The 17739-nt window shown below is 62.6% G+C and overlaps 1 protein-coding gene across 9 annotated transcripts in view; it reads right to left on the reverse strand.

Annotated features, from left to right (window-relative positions):
* PRR5 (proline rich 5) overlaps positions 1 to 17739 on the reverse strand; it is a 51648-nt gene that overhangs the window by 9642 nt on the left and 24267 nt on the right. For 6 of the 9 annotated variants that reach the window (XM_082739833.1, XM_082739835.1, XM_082739838.1 and 3 more), the window contains 3 exons: positions 9549 to 9629; positions 4728 to 4776; positions 4037 to 4094 (listed from right to left, as the gene is read on the reverse strand). In XM_082739833.1, coding sequence (XP_082595959.1) covers positions 4037 to 4073 — 37 coding nt within the window. In that variant the 5' untranslated portion in view covers positions 4074 to 4094; positions 4728 to 4776; positions 9549 to 9629. Of the gene's footprint in view, positions 1 to 4036; positions 4095 to 4727; positions 4777 to 8764; positions 8906 to 9548; positions 9630 to 12077; positions 12208 to 17739 lie in introns of those variants that run through there. The other 3 variants (XM_082739840.1, XM_082739839.1, XM_082739841.1) reach the window with 2 other exon arrangements.

Consider the following 17739-nt stretch of genomic DNA (forward strand, 5'->3'; position numbering starts at 1 on the left):
GCCCCTGGTCCCTGCCAGCCCGGGCTGCCTGAGCTGGGGTCAGAGGAACCGGGGAGATCACATCCAAGAACAGTGCATCCCAGGTCGGGAAGGGAACCAGAGAAAGTGGAGAGGAGCCGGCAGGGAGGGCTTCCTGGAGGAGGTGCTAAGCTGATTTAAGAGGCTGGATTTGCTGGGTTGATGGACATCCTCAGTGTGGGAACCACACAAGTAGATGTGTGGAAAGCAGGCATTCGGTCAGGCTCTGGGTGTTTCTGCCAGCCCCGGGAAGGAGCCTGCCTTCCTCAGGGAGGGCAGTCTCTGAGGGATAAGGACAGATGAGGTGTCCCCGAGCTGGGACTGGACTGCTGCAGGACATGCAAAGCTCTGAGTGCTCAGCCCCCCTGCCTGGAACAAACAGAAAGCTTGGCCGGCCGGGTCCGGGCTAAGCACGTCGCCAAGGCCCCTGCGGCTCGGTGGGACCTCCAGTGGATGGCTGGAGAAAAACGGGGTGTGCTGGGGTCTCTGGGTGAAAAGGGCGCAAGTGCCACATGCTGGCTGGCCTCCCAGACCACACCGCTCGTGCGGGACGCCTCGAGGTCTCCATGGGAACCAGCGAGCCGAACAAAGGCCTTCCCCTCTTCTCCGTACTTCCTTTGGACTCCGAACCCCACACTTTCACTGCCCGTAGAGGCCCCAACTCTGTGTAGGTGCGGGGGCTCTGGGAGGGAAGCCTGGTGGGGGCGGCCCCGGGAAGCCCGTCCAGCCCCGTGGGCAGCGAGGGTGGCCTCTGTGCATGGCCGATCTGTGGGCCCTGGGGCTCTCCGCCCGGCGGCCAGCTCCCAGCCCTCCCCAGGGGCCCACACCTAGCTCTGTGGAACCCAGGATGGGTGGCTGCTGCCGCCCGCAGGCCTCTGTCTACACAAAGGTCCCTTTAGGTCCCCGCCATCCCCGGTGAGAAGAAAGACGGCTCAGTTTTCTGGGCCGGCCGTGGGGTGGCTCTGGGCCCGGGCCAGGCCGGCGTCCGCAGGCCGCTCTCCAGCCCGCGGGGCGGAAATGCTGTGGAAAGCAGACGTTGTAAAACACAGCCTCGAGGGCCCGTCAGAGCTTCAGGCGACCAAGAGGCCAGGAAGCACGAGCTCGCCCACAGGCCAAGTTCTCTGCTGGGGCCTGTGGTCTAAGGCTGGCGACAAAGGCTGGGTGGGGGGCTGTCGGGGGTGACAGCGTCAGGCTGCCCGGAGCTGGAGCCCTGCTCTGCTTCGCCGTGGGACCCTAGGGAGTCCGGCAACCAGGCCTCCATGTGACACTCCATAAGATGGTTGGGAACGTCCTCGCGTGCACTGGGAGGAGGCTGCTGTGCAGCAAATGCTCACTCAGTGGTGGCCATGGCTGTGGCCACCGGTGCACCCGTGCGGGCCGCCTTGTCTGTGCTGAAGTTCGGCAGAACCGGGCTTCTCCCCCGGTATGTGGGTCCTCTGCCCTCCTATGTTCCGTCCGAGCGCTGAGGGCCCGGGAGACTGGAGCGTACCAGGCTAATCTTGGCTCAGGTCTCAGCCCCGCGATGACCACAGGGCCATGGAAAAGGCCACAGCAGGGGCTCCGAGGAGGCCAGCTGGCCAGGGGGTCGGCCCAATGGAGTCAGGCCCACCAGCCAGTGTGTGAAGGCCACTGGGGAGTCAGGCCGGATGGCCAGTGATGGGCTGGGATACCTGCCGGCCAAGAGAGGGCCGAGCCCAGGGCCTGGAGCCTGCAGGAGGCCCTGGGTTCGTCCCTGGGGTCATCGGGTGTCTGGCCGCTGAGGAGCCATCCTGGGCGGCAGCCCGACCCCACTCCTGTAAGCCCGGCTGGGAGACCACGGAGAGTCTCATGGCAAGGCTGTCCCTCCTGGCCTCTCGTTTCCAGGAATTGCGGTGCTTGGGAGTTGATGTCCGCAAGGCTGGAGGCGGGTGGGCGAGGCCACCCCGGCCCCCAGCAGAGGCACAAGTGAGGACATGGCTGGCCACAGGGAGCGATCTCAAGTAAAGAGCTTCTTTGGGAGCCAAACGGGGCAGAAGGTGGACAGGGCAGGCTCCAAAGGCCGCCCGTCGGGGAGTGGCGTCAGCGACTGTCCCCTGGTATAGACCGAGGGGGGCAGAACGGCTTCTTGACAGACTACATTCTGAGGCCTGACTCAAGGGCCACTGCTTCCATGGAGCCCTCCCTGCTAAGACGGAGTGAACCCTTCCTTCCCCACGGCTTTCCTTCACCGCCATGCATCACACGGAGCTGTCACCGTCTGGTCCCCGTCCGTGTACCCGACTGGACTGTTAATCCCTGGTGGACAGAGCCGTCTCCCCCATCTCCAGGCCCCCAGAAGCTAGCTGCGGCCTGACCCGTACTGAGCACATGGGTGGAGTCCATCCAGCCCCACGGAGCTAAGAGGGGGAGACCAAGGCTGAGGTCTGTGGCTGGGTGGGAAATGGAGGCCAGGACCCATGGCCCCTAGACCGGGACTCTGTGCCGGTCCCTGCGGCCTGGGGCGGCTCGATGGGGTGGGCACGCCCCAGAGGGTGGCCTGGTGACACGGCCGCTGCAGGCAGGGCCTGACTAAGCTGCACAAAGCTTCTCTTCTCTGAAGCTCCCAGCTCCCCTGGGCCGGAGCCGGTGGGAGGCAGAGGGACTGCTGGAATGTGCCGAGTAAGGAGGGGGCGTGGGAGGGACCTCCACCAGGTGCCAGATCCTTAGCGCCTCGACTGCTGACTCAGTTGCTGCCTCCTCCAGGAAGCCAGCCTGGACCCCGGCGGTCTGTCTCTCCCTCCGCTGGACTGTGGTCCTGGCAGTCCTTCCCACGCTCCCGCCTCAGCGTTGCCCCCGACAGAAGCAGGACGTGCAGAGAGAGCGGGGGACACGCGGCTCTGAGCTCACCCAATGCACACTAGGCCACTGGCCTCAGTGTCCTCCTCTGGGAAATGGGATTATACTCCTTCTTTCTAGGATCAGAGTAAGGACTGAAGAAGGAACCAAAGTGGAAGTGGAACCAGGTTGCCGCACAGAGCCGCATGGCCTGGGTGCCTCAGTTTCCCTGTATGTGCAGTGGCTGCAGTGGTATCTCCCAAGCAGGGCTGCTGGGAAAGCCAGTGTTAGTAGCTGGAAAAAACGCAGGACGGTCTCGCAGAGAGTAGGCAAGTGCCAAGTGCCTGGTGCATAGTAGGTGCTCAGCGAATGTTCGTGGAGCCTGAACTCAGCCCCGGGCCTGGCAGAAAACAGGCCTCAGCAAAGGCACTGTGGTCTGAGCTGGGTCCTCTCATATGATCGTTCTCTCTGCCAATTCACTCTGACGAGGACACACCACTTTGGTCGCTGCCCCCTGACCTAGGGACATGGGAGCTGGAGGGTGCTGGGGGGAGGGAGGCGGAGCCCGCCAGGACCCTTCCCTACCTGCTGAGGCCCGAGCCTGGCAGAGGTGCGCTGGAGATCAGGGGCCTCCAGAAGGGCCAAGGGCATGTGCGCTGGGGTCAGACTGGCCTGGGCTTGGATGCACCCCGCTCTCTACTCAGTGCGGCTGCAGACATACTGTCCCCAGCTAGGAAACAGGCACAGGGACCCAAAGGTCTCGTGGCTGGGTATGAGCATGGAAAGAGAAAACTCATCTAGAAGGTCCAGGCCCAAGCTCAGGCCCCAACCTCTGACGGGACAGCGGCTCCCAGCCCGGTGACAGTCCCCGCCTCCCACCTCCTCCTTCGGGAACATCAGGGCAACCTCGGCCCTATGCTAGCTGCCCAGTCCTCTAAGATCCTGTCAGGGGATCTCCCAGGCTGCGGGAACGGGGTTCACTGGCACCAGAGGCCCCGGGGGCAGGCTTTTCCCTGATTTCGCAGCCCTCTCGGGCTCCAGCAAATTGTGGGGCCGTGGCAGGAAGGGCAGATTCTCTCCCCGGTAAGGTCCGCTCCTGGAGTCAGACTGTGGCCTCGCCGCCCTGCCACCCAGGGGCACAGGCAAGGCACGCAGGGCCACGTGTCCCAGCAGGGACGGTGGCAAGTCCCTGCACTCGGTCCCCGCTGTGGGCCACCACACTCACCCTCATAGAAGCGGATCTTGTCCCGCAGGATCACCATGCCTTTCGTCAGCAGCTGGTTCTGGAAAGCACACACAGGTAAGCTGTTACTGCCCCGGCGGATGGCCTCGGGCAGGCGGAGGCCCCCAGAAGGCCTCCCCCTGCCCCTTCGCCCCATCAGCCGGCAGCTGAGGCCCAGGGGGCCGGGACTCACCCATTGCCCCCAACCTCCCCCACCCCAAGCAGAGCTTGAACCTCGGCTCGTGCTGGGAAGACACTGACGGCCGGTTCCGGGTGTGCGTGAACTCTGCAGGCTCCCTGGCCAGAGGCGGCATGACGGCAGGGCCTCGGCCACAGGGGCCTCAGGATGCCGACGCCAGGCCAGCAGCGTCACTGCGTGCTCGGGGCGCAGGGGCCCTGCAGTGACGGGGACGTCTGGAAGCCTACCCTGTGTCCCGGGAGGTGAACGGCCTGGAAGGGAACCAGCCCTGCGTCCTGCCACGTGCCAGGGCACGCCCGGCGCGCAGACTTCACCCGCACCGTTGTCATGAACCTGCCCGACGACCCGCCCCAGCTGGACAGGGAAACTGAGCCACAGTGGTGCGGCAGTCCTTGGAACCTAGCACACTGTGGACCACGGAGAGGAGGCGACTCCGGTCCTTTCTGGCCTGCTCGGAAAGCAACCCCGGCCCGCTCGAGAGCGCAGACCACCCACCTGCAGGTACTCGGTGAAGAACGACCCCAGCTCTGTCTTCAGGAGTTGCCTGTGGGCGGGAGGCGACAGGACAGTGAGGGACAGCAGGGCCCAGGCGGCACTGATGGGGGGTCGCCGGGGGCAGCAGGAGGCCGACCCGCTCAGCCCAGGGGGAAGTGTGGGCATGCGCCCCCCACCCCGTCCCAGTGCAGGGGGCAGGTGGGGAGGGAGGGCTGGGTGGGCCTCAGGCCTCCGTGGTGTTCACTGGGGCTCTGCGGGCTCCCGCCAACACTGCACACGTGAGGAAGCGGAAGGTTCCCCAGAGCAAGTGAGGGCCACTGGCATCTGTCACGTTCTCGGGGGCGGGGAGCAGTTCTGGGCCTCTGACCCTCAGCTCCATCCCCCACCGCCCAGCCCAAGCCACCAGCACAGCTACCCCCCTTCCGCCTCTCTCCCCAGGGCAGCTCTCCTGTATTGTCCTCACCAACCCAGCAGCAGGTGCCCAGTACGGTTCCCTTCTAAAAGCGAGACAAGGGAGACTCAGGGAGGTCCAGTGACTTGTCCAAGGCCACACAGGACACACCGAGTTAGGGTCTGAGCCTCCTCCTTCGCACTCAGGTTGACAGCTCTCCGCACTGCACACCTCTGGGGGCTGGGAATGGCGGGCGTCCCAGTCCAGACCAGGCACGGCCTGAAACACTCGGGCGCTGTCAACACTTGGCCCAACACCTGACCTCCCCTCTCGTCTCTGTCCGCCCTGGAGCTGTGTGTGTGCACGCACACGCGTGTGTAAGCATGCACGTACACTTGAGGGGGCACCAAACTCCCCGTCCCTCATCCCCACTAAGAGGGTGCGCTGGTCCTCAAAGGCCTTTTCGGGTGACTATACTCCACCCTCCTGGCGGAGCTGAAAGAAGACCACCCCCCAAGGACTGGCTGTCCCCAGTGGGGGTGGTGGGGATACGGGCCTGGGGGGTAAATGAAGCAGAGGGACAGAGGGCAGGTGGCTTGTGTCGGTGACTAGCACCCAGCAGCCGAGCAGCCGGCATCCCTGGAACCTGGGGCTTCGGGCAGGAAATAGGCGCAGAGATGATGGTGTGGGGGCTGAAGAGAGACACAGCTGGACCAGGCCGGTCACAGCCCAAAGCTCATGCCAGCCTGACCATGGTCCTGGTGTCCCTGGATGGGGCAGATGGGGACCCTGAGGGTCAGAGCAACTGCGGCTGTCTGGGGGCAGCCCTAGGACCCTGTCCCGCGCCCCTGGCACCCTGTCCTACACCCCTGGCTGGCAGCTCCTCTTAGCACAGGACCAACCCCATGTCACAGCCTGACGCCATCCCTGCGTCACTGTGACGTTAACAGTGGCTGCAATCACCAGGCTGAACTCCACCTCGGACAGCAAGGGGGTGTGAAGCCAGTGGCCCCTGTGGTCAGCCCCTGCCACGGTCCCTCCACCTTGTCCCAGTCGTCTGGGCTTCCAAGGACCGGATGTGACCTCACCTCACATGACCTCAGCTGTGTGACCCCCATGGGCAGGCTCAACGTCTATCTCAGGTCACCACGCATGGCCACAGAGCAAAGGGCAAGGAGGGATCAAGGCTGAGCCTGGGTGAGTCCCCTCCGCCCGTCAGGGGACAGAGAGCCAGCCCGATGCCGCCGGTCCATTGTGTGACTCTGGGCAAGTCCCTGCCCCTACCTGAGTTCCAGCACCCTCCTCTGGGACCAGAGACATGCCAGGAGGCGGGGAGGAGGGTCCGGGCTGTCAAGTGAGACCACAGCTCACTCTTGGTGTATGCAGCAGGTGCTCAGTAAAGCCCTCCTCTCTCTCTCCCTGGCCTGTGATTAGTGACAGTGAGTACGAACACGAATGAACGAATGAACAAATGAACGAATGAATGAACGTCTCCTTCAGGGCCGAGCAGACCCTCTGCCCCACTGCCGGCTGCCTGCAGCTCCCCACACACCTCCCGATATTTCCTCTTAACTCACTACGTGAGCCCCTGAGCAGGGGTGAGGGCATGGCTGGGCAAGCATCTGTGTGTGCCGCATCCACTGGCTCTCCCGGCTGCTGGAGGGGAGTCACGCTCATTCTACAGATGTGGACACTGAGACGCTGGGGGGCCTGCAGGTTAGGCGGCTCCCGTATCCGCAGGCGAATGCCCAGGCAGCCTAATCACCCCAGGACACCACCTGGGGAAGGCACTGCCGGGGGAACAGCCCGGGTGTCATCGGAGGGGAGAGGGACAGCCACAGAAAGGGGCCGGAGTGGGGGGCAGAGGCCGAGGCCAGGGCCACCCTGGCCAGATGGGTCTGGTGGCTTCTGGGAGTCACAGGGCCAGTGGATCTGCATGCCAGAGCCCAGAAGGCAACAGAAGGGGCCTCTCGGGACAGAGCAGGTGGCTGAGCTCTTGCCCACGAGCCCCCACGCAATTCTCCTGGCCCTGGGCAGGCCAGGAGCTGTGCCATCGAATGCTGGGGGCATGGTGTGCCTGGAGGGGTGTCCTCTGTGACCCAGAGTGACTTAGTCTGGGGAAACTATTATACGAAGTGTGCCTGGTTTGGGGCCTTTAAAGAAGGCGGTCAAAGGAACGGGTCAAGAGAGAGGCTGGACCACATCCTGGATGTCACCAAAATCGAACCTTCATGGTTTGGAGAACAGCCCCAGGAACGTGTGAAGACAACCCACGGAGCGAGAGCAGCTGTGCCAGTCAGAGCCTGCTGAAGGTCCAGACCCTGAATATATAAAGAACTCCCGCGACTCAACAAGAAAGAGATAAGTCATCCCATTTATAAATGGGCCAAGGAGACATTGCCCAAAGATGGTCTGCAGATGGCCAACAAGCCCGTGAAAAGATGTTCCCGTCCTCAGTCATCAGGGAAGTGCAAACCTCAGCCACGAAAGGGCTCCTCACGCCTGCAAGTGCCATTAGGATACAAATTCCCGAAAGTCAAGTCGCACGTGCAGGGAAGAAGGTGGGGGCACAGGCCGCGGGCTCCGGGGTGGGAAGCGAAGCCGTGCAGAGCAGCGGGGCAGCCCCTACCCCACCCTGGGGGTGGCCCCAGGAGAAACGAAGCCACGTGTCCGCGGGTCACAGGAAGCCCTGCGCGCTCACAGCCGTGTGCGTGTCACGGCCGAGGGGGCAGCTATCACAGGCGAACGGGTGCAGGGAACGCGGTTTCCCTAGCGTGGAACAGTATTTGGCCGCGAGAAGGAATGAGGTGCAGGCACGGGCTCCGACGCGACGAGCTTGAAGGCGTGAGGCGACATGGATGCGGCCGACCCAGGCCGTGCGCACACCGGGTGATCGCGCGTATGTGAAACGTCTAGAAGAGGCAAATCTACAGACACAGACACTCGACTGGCCTTTGTCAGGGGCTGGGCAGTGACTGTTAATGGGGACAGGCTTTTATGGGGGGGGGATGAGAATGTTCCAGAATCAAACAGCGGTGAGGACTCACAACTCTGAATCTGTTAGGAACCACGGAACTGTACATCTGAAGAGTGAATTACGTGTCGCTGTGCCCACCTATGCGTGTACATGACAACGGAGGGAAGAAAGGGTGATGGCCGATGTCAGGGTCCTCTGCCTGTTCACCTCCTTGGCCTTAGCCTCGCCGGGACCCACCGAGGAACTCCCCCACCTACCCCCATCTCACCACGTGGCCCCGAACACCGAGGGGAACGTCTGGGTGACCGCGCCATCAACGGCTCCAGTCACCAGGCTTTCTCGTGGGATCGAGGCCAACGACCAGTCACGGGGACCACGCGGAACTCCTGCCACTTGCTTTAACGTGGCTCTGGGATGGAGAAAGCTGGGTGGAGGTTGGGCAGGGGGACGTCCCAAAGGACCCACAGGCCCTGGGGTCAGGGACCTGAGCCCCAGCTCCACTGACCAGCCCTGTGGGCACACGCAACAAGTGACCTTGGCCTCAGTTCCCTCCCCGGTAAAATGGGCAGTCGAGGAGCCTGAGGAAAGCAGGACCCCCGAGACGGGTTGCATGGAAGGGGGCCTGGGAGAGGCAACGCCGCCCCTTACCCACCCCGCTCCTCAGTTTACCTGTCTGTAAGGCCCTTTTCGGCCCTGCCACACCGGGCGGGGGTGCCCTGTATGAACACGATCCCGCTCCCCATCATCCTTCATTCCCATCGTGAGCCGACGAGGAGCTGGGCCGCCCCCTCTCCCCAGCTGACACAGGGACTGGGTAGCAGAGCCCGGAGTGAGAAGGGAATAGCACAAAGAGAGGAAATGCCTCCTTGAGGCAGCTGTGTGGCCCCGGGCAGACATCCCCATCTCTCTGATCTTCAGCCTCCGTCACCGCAAAGCAGGATGACCGGGGCTGGCCTTGCTGACTCCCTCTGAGTGACGGACGGTGCCCGGCTCACAGCAGCAGCTTGGAGGGGCTGGTCCCTCCTGGACTCCCTCACCAGTGCTCGCTGCTTGGCCGTCCACAGGAAATGAGGGGCATTCGGCCGGGCTGTGACTGCCTTTCCGGGAACGACACTCCCGTCATTAAGCAGGTGGGTCCTTCCTCTTTAACAGAATAATATCCTTCATGATGCTCAACACCAGCGGGGAATGTGGGCGTGATCTCAAGCCCCTGTCCAAGTCCCACCCTGCTTCCCCTGAAGACAAAGTCCTCGGGACCAGTGGGGGTGAAGGTCCACCAGGCCCAAGAGCCACACGACCAGAACCTGGGTCAAGTTGCACACGGTGGCCCCGGGGTCGCTGCCCACCGTGGCCGTAAGGGCAGTATTTTAGGCGTGGCTGGGGAGGCAGGGCCTGGCTACAGCCTCCCGCCCCACTCACAGGCCCCGGACAGGACAGACAGGCGGCCACTCACCGGACGCCTTCGTTGAGGCTGAAGAGCTCCTGGTCAGGCAGCCCCTTGCGCTGGAAGACGGCAATGACCCCGTTGTGGATGCTGCGGGCGGGAGAAAGAGAGTCACTGAGGCCCCGCCGCCCCTCCCCACCTGCCCTCTCCTCCCCTACTTGGCTCAAGGGACAGAAGCGGGTCCGGTCAGAAGCAGGTGCCCATCTTTTCTCTTGCAAGGCAAGCCCAGGAGAGAAGGGGTCGGCTGTCCTCACGGGACCCTGTCCATACCAGAACCTCAGTCCCCACCTCGACCCCAAGATCTACATCCCTAGCCCCAGCCTCCCCAGAGCCCCGGGCCTGAGTCACCTCCAAGTTACCTCTCCAGGATGTCTTCTGTGGCCTGCACACACTCTGCTTCCCTTCCTATGTTCTATTCCCAAGGGTACCCTTTGATCACCTGTCCCACCCTGCAACGTATCCGATCCCGACACTCACCATGGGCTTCCAGGTGCCCCGAGCCGGCCCTTCCTGACTCCTGGTGTCCCTGAGCACTGAACGCTCATGCTCTGTGCCCCACTGGGAAGTGGCCTCCAGCCACAGGGCCTTTGCACACGCCAATTCTGCTAGCTGGTCCTCACCCACTTCCATTATCTATTCTCTTTAGATCACACACTGTTGCCAGCTTTTCCGGACCGGCACTGTATAACCGTGTTTCTGTGATCTGATTAACTTGTTTCCATCGCTGTCTGTAGACCCCAAGAGCACAGAGCCTCGCTGTTGGAGAAACTTGTAAGCATTTGGGGAAAATTCATTCTTGACTCTCCCTCACTCTCTGAAACCAACTGACCCTGAGGTCAGATCCATTTCTAGCTCCTGGAGCTCCGCTGCGGCCCTCCCCTCCCCTCTCGCCAGGGCCCCTCCTTGCATGCCTGGACCTGATCCTACCAGCTGCCCTGCCTCCCTGCTGCCTCCAGTCACTTCTCTGACCAGGGTCTTGTGAGGAATCTGACGCCTGCAGATACAGCCCAAGGCCTGGACATGGCATTCGAGGCTTGTCAGGAACGGCCTCTCCCTGCATTCCGGGGCATCTTACACTCCAGACTACGAGAGTGCTAGATCAGCCAGAGGCCACTACACCTCTGGGTTTCTGCACCCACTGCCCCTTCTGTCTGGAAAGCCCTTCTCCTCCCTGTCTACAAGGTAAGCAGCTGTTCATACTGAAGACTCAGCTCAGAAGCCACTTCCTCCAAGAAGCCCTCCTGACCCCTTCCTTTCCCCAGGGAGCCTCCTATCCTGACACTTTGCTGATTCACTTTCCTATCAGCACCCCGCCCTCCCTTGGCCACACACTTCCGAGGGCAAGAACCAGGTCTGGGTGGCTCCTCTGCCCTCCACCCAGGCCCCAGGCACGGCTCTGAAGCTCACAGACCCACTGCCGAGACTCTCAGCGTGGAGGGAACAGCCGGGTGCGCGCTGCCATTTCCATCGCAGACCAGGCAGCAGCCACCAGGCTCCCAATGCCCTTGGCTACTGGCATTAGCGCCACCCTTCCCAGGAACGCAGACTGGCCCCCCACTTCACAGACGGGGAGACAGAGGATCACAGAGGCCATGTCTCCTGCGGGAGGGCACAGAGCTCCTCATCCAGCAGCTGCCCCCTGTCCCCATGCAGCCGGGTCTGAGGCCGGCCGGGGCAGGACCGTGCACACCCCCACCCCCTCCCAGGGGCATGAGCAGCGCCAGTCCTGCAGCAGCTGTCACCCTGGAATCCCCGGTCCTCCAGCAGCTGTCACCCTGGATCCGAGCAGCTGCAGGCTGACTCCCAGCCCTGTGGGGGCTGCGGGGGGGCAGGAGGCACAGGACAGTCCTGGTCACCGCCCTGGGGCCCGGGGGCCCAGCCGCTCCGAGGTGCTCCAAGGTGCAGCGGGGACCAGGTACAGAGGCCCTGAGGTGGGAGGGGCAGGACGAGCCCTGGGCGGCCCCTCCCGCTCTTCACACACCCCTGCTCCTAGCAGCCCTGCCCCCGCCTTCCTCCTCTACCAGGCAGACCGCCAGAGGGACCCCAGCCCAGAGGTGACCCCGCACTCTGTGGCTCTGGATGGTGAGGCCGGCTCTCTGACCCTCAGAGAGTCCCACGCGCCAGCCCCTCCTGCTCGGGTCCTTGCTGCCTCTTCCCCTGTAGGCCTGCCCTCCACCCGCTCCCCTGGTCCCTCCAGGTCGGGCCCTCCTCCCTCACGGCTGCGTTGCAGAAAGAAATTGACCTCAGTGGTCTTTCAGGGGAGGGGTGGTCTATCTGTTTGACTGTTTTGCCCCTGTCCTTGACACCCCCCCCCCCCACGCATCAGCTAATCACCTCCCTTTGATTCCCGCCAACACCCAAGTCTCAGCAGCCTCCGGCCCAGCCCAGGGGCCACCCTGAGACCCACCGTCCCCTCCCCGCCCACCGTGAACACTGGCCACCTGTGCCTCGGCTTCCCCACGCACACCATGGATTCTGAACTCCAGCGCCCAAAGGAGACGGTGCCCGGCAGTGGGGTGCCCCGCGGGTGACACTTACTGGGGCATCTTTAGCTTGTCTCCGAGGAAGGGTGTGTCCCCAGCAGCTCCCACCACAGCTCAACCATCCGCTCTGGTTTTCTCAGTCTCTCCCTTCTAACCACCACACCGGGGGCCTGTCACACCCGAGGCTACGGAAGGAAATGACGAGGGTCTGGGGAGCCAAGAACTGCCCAGCGTCCCAAGAGCACGACACCTGGCAGAGCCCGCGAACCTGGCCCGTGGGCGTCCGACCCGGGTCGCTGGCTCGGAATCCGCCCACGGTCGCTGGCTTGGAAACGGCCTCCCTCGCTGCCCCGGCTGGACGGGCCCTGCTCCCTCTGGTCCTCCCCGGCCGGGGGCCGAGGTTCCCCTTCTGTCCCAAGTCCAAGTTGGGCCACGAAAAAAACAAAAAACAAAAAAACTTGCTGTAAGCCACTCAGGGAGAGGAAGGGCGGGGAGCAAGAGGCCCGCATGTGACTTCTCTTTCTCCCCAGCCACCCCGGTCTGTGGCCTCCCGACCAGAGGTGGGCAGGCCCGGAGTGGGCACTGGCAGATGGTCCCGAGGAAACCACAGGCGACCTCCAAGGGCACTTCCGGGTGAGACCCGTGGCCTCTCCCCGCCGGGCTGTCCTTCGCAGAGCCGGTCCCCCTCCCCTGTGCGGGAGGACAGTAGGGCAGGGCCGAGTCCCAGAGTCTCTTCACTGGGCCCGAGGTGGGTCTGGAGCAAAGAGAAGGTGCCAGAGCCCTGGTGAGGCTCCAGAGCGTCCCTGGAGTCTGTGGCCCAGGAGGGGGGTGGGGCATAGCCAAACTGGGAGAGGGAGGGCTCACCGTAGGGCTCCTGGGGGTGCCTGCCTGTGGTCACCCTGGTTTGGGGGTGGTGGGCTGAAGGAGACACCGCGTGTGGGCCTCTGGCCCAGCATCACTTTGCTCAGGGTTGCCCACCCCCCCTTACAGAAAGCCCCAGCAGAGGCTGAAGGGGTCGGGCCCACCACACGCCCGGCCTCTGGTCAGGTCGGCTGATACACCTCTGGGGACCCTGGAGAGGGTAAGGCCCCTGGAAGGACCTGGAAGCAGAGTCCTGCCTTCTCTGGTGCCTTCCTCAATGTGGACACGGCCTGAGGACACACAGAGGGGGACAGGCCTCTGCCAGGTGACGCCAGAAGGCCGACCTGGACCCTGAGCAGGGCGGCCACCTCCTCGGGCCCCTCCCCCTGGTGTCCAGGCCTGGTGTGTCCCACTGGCTTCCCAGCCAGCAGTCCCTGCGAAGGGACAGCCATGTGAACGAGGAAGGGCAGGGGAGCTGGGCGCCACCAGGTTCCCGGGGCCACCCAGGCTCCTTCCTCCACCCCACCTGACTGCTGAGGCTCTAGTCCCCCTGTCCTATCTGAGGGTGACCAGATGGAGCCCCAGTGTCCTTGCCAAGAGATGAAGGGGGGCCCACCCGGCTTTGTTGTAGCCGCCTCCGGAGCAGGGCCCATGGCTTCCTCTCTACGTCCAAGTGAAAGGCACAGGAGGTAGGCAACTTGGAAGCCGACTGTGCCCCCCGGCCAGGCCCCGAGGGGACCCGCTAGTGAACAGGGTGATGACGCCATTTCCAGTCCCGTGTCCGCCGCATCGGCTCCTCGGCAAACGGGTCCCACTCACACCCGGGTTTCAGTCCTCCTAGCTTCAGATGCTCGTCCCCAGCGCTAACAGGGTTCCTGGCTGAGCAGGAGGGGTCCGTGCCCGTGCCCACCCCCACCCCTCCCTGGGCACCCAGCAAGGGCTCTGACCTGTGCCAGTCCTGACTGTGGAGGGGACAGCACAGTGCCCCCTTCCCAGCTGTGAGGTCGGTTCTGGGGCCACGATGGAGCCCGGGCCGGGGTGTGGGAGGTGGTGGCCCAGGGCGCTCAGTGGTGCAGAGGGAGGGGGAAAGCAGGGGGGAGGGGGGAACGGGTGTCAGCATCACAAATTCTACCAACCTAGTGGCTTCAAACAACCCAGATGTGTTTGCTTTCCTTTCTGAAGGCCAGAGGTTCCAAACCAGTTTCACAAGGCTAATCTCAAGGTGTTCTGTGACTCGCTCCTCTTGGAGGCTCTAGGGGAGAATCTGCTGCCTGGCCTTTTCCAGCTTCTGGAAGCACCCACATGCTTGGCTCAGGCCCTTTCTTCTACACTCACAGGAAGCACCGTGGCACCCTGGCTCTCCACTCCCATCCTGACACCTCCTCCCCGACTCTGAGCCCCAGGCCTCACTCTCGGGAAGACCCTTGTGACCACACCAGGCCCCCACCGCGTGACCCTCCACATCATCGTGCCTGCCAAGTCCTTTTTTTGCCTTTAACATAGTCGCAGGTTCCGGGGGCCGGGTGTGGACATCTTTGGGGCCATTCCTCCGCGGACCCCACCCTGATGGCCCCGGCGGGGCTGGAGGTTCAGGGCCCAGAGCAGCCACTAGGCAGGGGTGGGGTATGGGGAACCAAACCCAGGCCCCCGGCAGCCTCCAACCCCGACCCCCAACCAAGGGATCACCCGGGAGCCTCCACCGGCCCCTCAGAGACCCTCCCCTGAGGTGGTGGCAGACATGCAGGCTTTGGAGCTGGACCTGGGTTAGATCCCAGCTTCTGCCCAGACTCCCTGTAGAGACCTGGGCCAGTTCCCAAACTTCTCTGAGCCTCAGTGTCCTCGCCTGCAAAATGGGGCTGCTGAGTCCCACCTTGAGGGCCGCTGGGGAATGACAGGAGCGCCTTCAGGTCTGGCGTTTGGTCAGGACCCCTCACTAAGTGAGTGCAGAGCTGGGGGTGGGGGCTAGCATTGATGGAATCGGGCGGCCCCTGCCCATGGCAGGGGAGTGCCTACAAGGCGTCTGCCGCCAGCCTCCAGGTTCTTACCACCAATACCCACCTCTCTTGGTCCCTGAGCCCTGACCTCAAGTCAGACCTGGGGTCAGACCCCCAGACCCCGATATTAGTATAGGGTCTTTTTTTTTTTTTGATGATAATTCTTTTATGTATTTATCTATTTATTTATTTACTTTTAGCGTGCGGTCTTGAGCAAGTCCATTCCCCCCACCTGCTTCCCTCTCTGCAAGCTGAAGACAATCACCCCTGCCCTGGAGGGAGGCGATGGGGACAGAGGGAGTGTCCCACGCTGGGCAGTGTGCATGGCACAGCACCGGCCCACACTCCCCCGGCCTGGGGCCTCCCCTCCCACAGCTAGAAGCTGGGACAGATGCTGGGCTCTCCAGACCCAGAGCATTCAGGCCCAGCAGGGAATGAGAATTAACATGAACTCCATTAACGGTTAACACCTCTGGCCCAAACACGTGCCCAGGGGACCTGCGCTGGGCAGGCCTTTCGGGCTGAGGTTTGGGGAGCTCCCTCTCGCCCCTCAGCTCAAGAGCATAACCTCCACGGAACTAGTCGCCCCACCCCTGCACGGGGTCCAAACCCTGTCAGGAGCTAACTGGGGAGGCCCAGGAGGAAGGCATTCACAGAGCGTCCTGTCCCGGCCCTTGACGGAGGTGGGGGGGGGGGGTTGCAGCTGCAGGTGGGAACAGCCTGTCTGGGGCCCTGTGCTTGGCTTGGCTCAGGGGACAAACCCGCCCAGCAGAGAAGGGCTGAGGACACAACTGTGCCTGGCAGCCAGCACTCACTCGAACACTTCCCGTTCCTGCACCCCCGGAGCCGAGATCCTGGAGGAAAGAATGACAGCCCTCACCTGTCTCCCAGTTGATCTTCTCCCAGGCACTAAATGCGACCTGCGACCTGCGGTGACCTCATCCCTTTACCTGTGTCCCTGTTTATCTCCTGACTCCCTCCCCCAACTCAGGAAGCTGTTCTTTCTCTGCTGACTCGTGGCCCCAGAAGCCGCCCAGTGCCAGGGAGCACAGGAAGGAATGAGAGAACAAGTCACAGGGATGAATGTCTCAGTGAGCGCACGGATCCCGTTCTCACGAGAGCAAGCCTTGTATGTTGGCCCCATGTCCAGATGAGGAAACATGCACAGGAAATTGGTGGATGCGCCCAGGGTCACTGTGGTGGGCTGAATGGGGTCCCCAAGAAATTCTTGTCTACTCTGGAAACAGGGTCTCGCAGACGTAGTTAGGTAAGGATCCTGAGACAGAATCATTTGGGATGCGGTTGACCCCAGAGTGAATGATTGGTGTCCTTCCAAGAGAAAGGAGAGGGAGTTTCGATCACAGACCCAGGAGAGGCCACGTGAAGACAAGCAGCCTGCCACAAGCCAAGAAACCACCAGAAGCTGGAGGAGGCAGAAGGCTACGGAGGGAGCACTGTCCCCCTGACGCCTTGGACTCCGAATGAGGAGTGCCCAGCTCAGCCAGGCGGGCCCTGAAGGCAGACACGGCTGTCCTGTATGAGGGCTACTGTCCTGCCCCGCCTCACAGGGGGCACTGCAAGGAGGGGTGGGCAGGCAGAAACCAGAGTGGAACCCCAGCCCGACACAGCTCCCACTCAGGGAAGGGCAGATGAAGGCGCCCTGCCTCTCCTTGGCTCGGCACCCTCTGTCTGGAGAGGAGAGAGCAGTGGCTCACGCCCTACCGTGTTCTATGTGGGTGACACTGACATGGGCAGGTCTGCTGGGCGCTCTGTGTCCCCCTCTGCACCTTCAAAGGGGAGATGAGAGAAGTAACTCCCTCTCTGGGCTAAGTGAACCGAGGGACCTGAAGGTGTCGGGCGCATAGGAGAAGTACAAGACGTCAGATGGGAGCAGTCAGGTGCCCAAGGGGTGGAAGACTCAAGCAGGGGGAGAGGAAACATGTTCTTCTGAAGTCTGGCAGGTGCTGGTTCTAAATGCCATTAAGTGAAAAGCAGTGGAGGGACTCAGGTGGCCTTTCTCTGCAGTCCCCTCCCGGAGCTCCCCAAGACTCAGAGCTGGCCCCAGGGTCACAAGGGCAGGAGGCTAAGCCCTTGAGCCGATGCCCTCCCCTGTCTAGACACCCGTGAGTCCCTACCATGTGCTGGGCACTGCGCAGAGGGCTTGAATATGTATGTTTGCATTTAAACCCTAAATGCAACAGCCCCTGAGGCAGACACCCTTAGGAGCCCATTTTATGGTTATGGAAATTAAGGCCCAGAGAGGTTGATTGACTTGCTCAAGGCCACACAGTGAGGTAGAGGCAGAGCTGGAAACTGAACTAAGTTTGTTTGGCTACCACTAAGCAAAAGCAGAGAAGTAAGTGTGTGTGTGTGTGTGTGTGTGTTGGTGTGTGTGTTGGTGTGGGCAGGGGATCAGCTTCTCTCTCCTGAATTCTGAGACAGGAGAAATCAACTCTTGGGACATTGTGCAGTCAGTGCGTCACTGACATTCTCCCGTGACAGACCTTCCTTCACTGTCTCCACATCGGCCCTGTAAGGAGGAATGCACACACCCGCTGACAGATAGGGAAACTGAGGCAAACCCAGCCACAAGCAGTCTGCAACCTGGTAGGGAACAGAAGCCAAGCACATGGATGATGGGGTCCTGCCTAGTGCCCAGACAAGGGTCTCAGGCTGGTGGCCCTGTGCCCACTGGGATGCTCAAGAAACTCTCCTTGGGTGGCCACATGGACAGCCGGGTTCCTGGGGGCCAGGACCACAGCCAGCAGAGCATCTGGCAACAATTCCCTGCCAGGTGTGTGTGTGGGGGGGCGGCATTCACAGCCCGCCCCGAACAGCCTTTCAGTCCGTGCCCCACCCCTC

This window comes from Mustela nivalis (genome assembly GCF_964662115.1).
Source record: "Mustela nivalis genome assembly, chromosome: 7".
Classification (NCBI taxonomy): Eukaryota; Metazoa; Chordata; class Mammalia; order Carnivora; family Mustelidae; genus Mustela; species Mustela nivalis.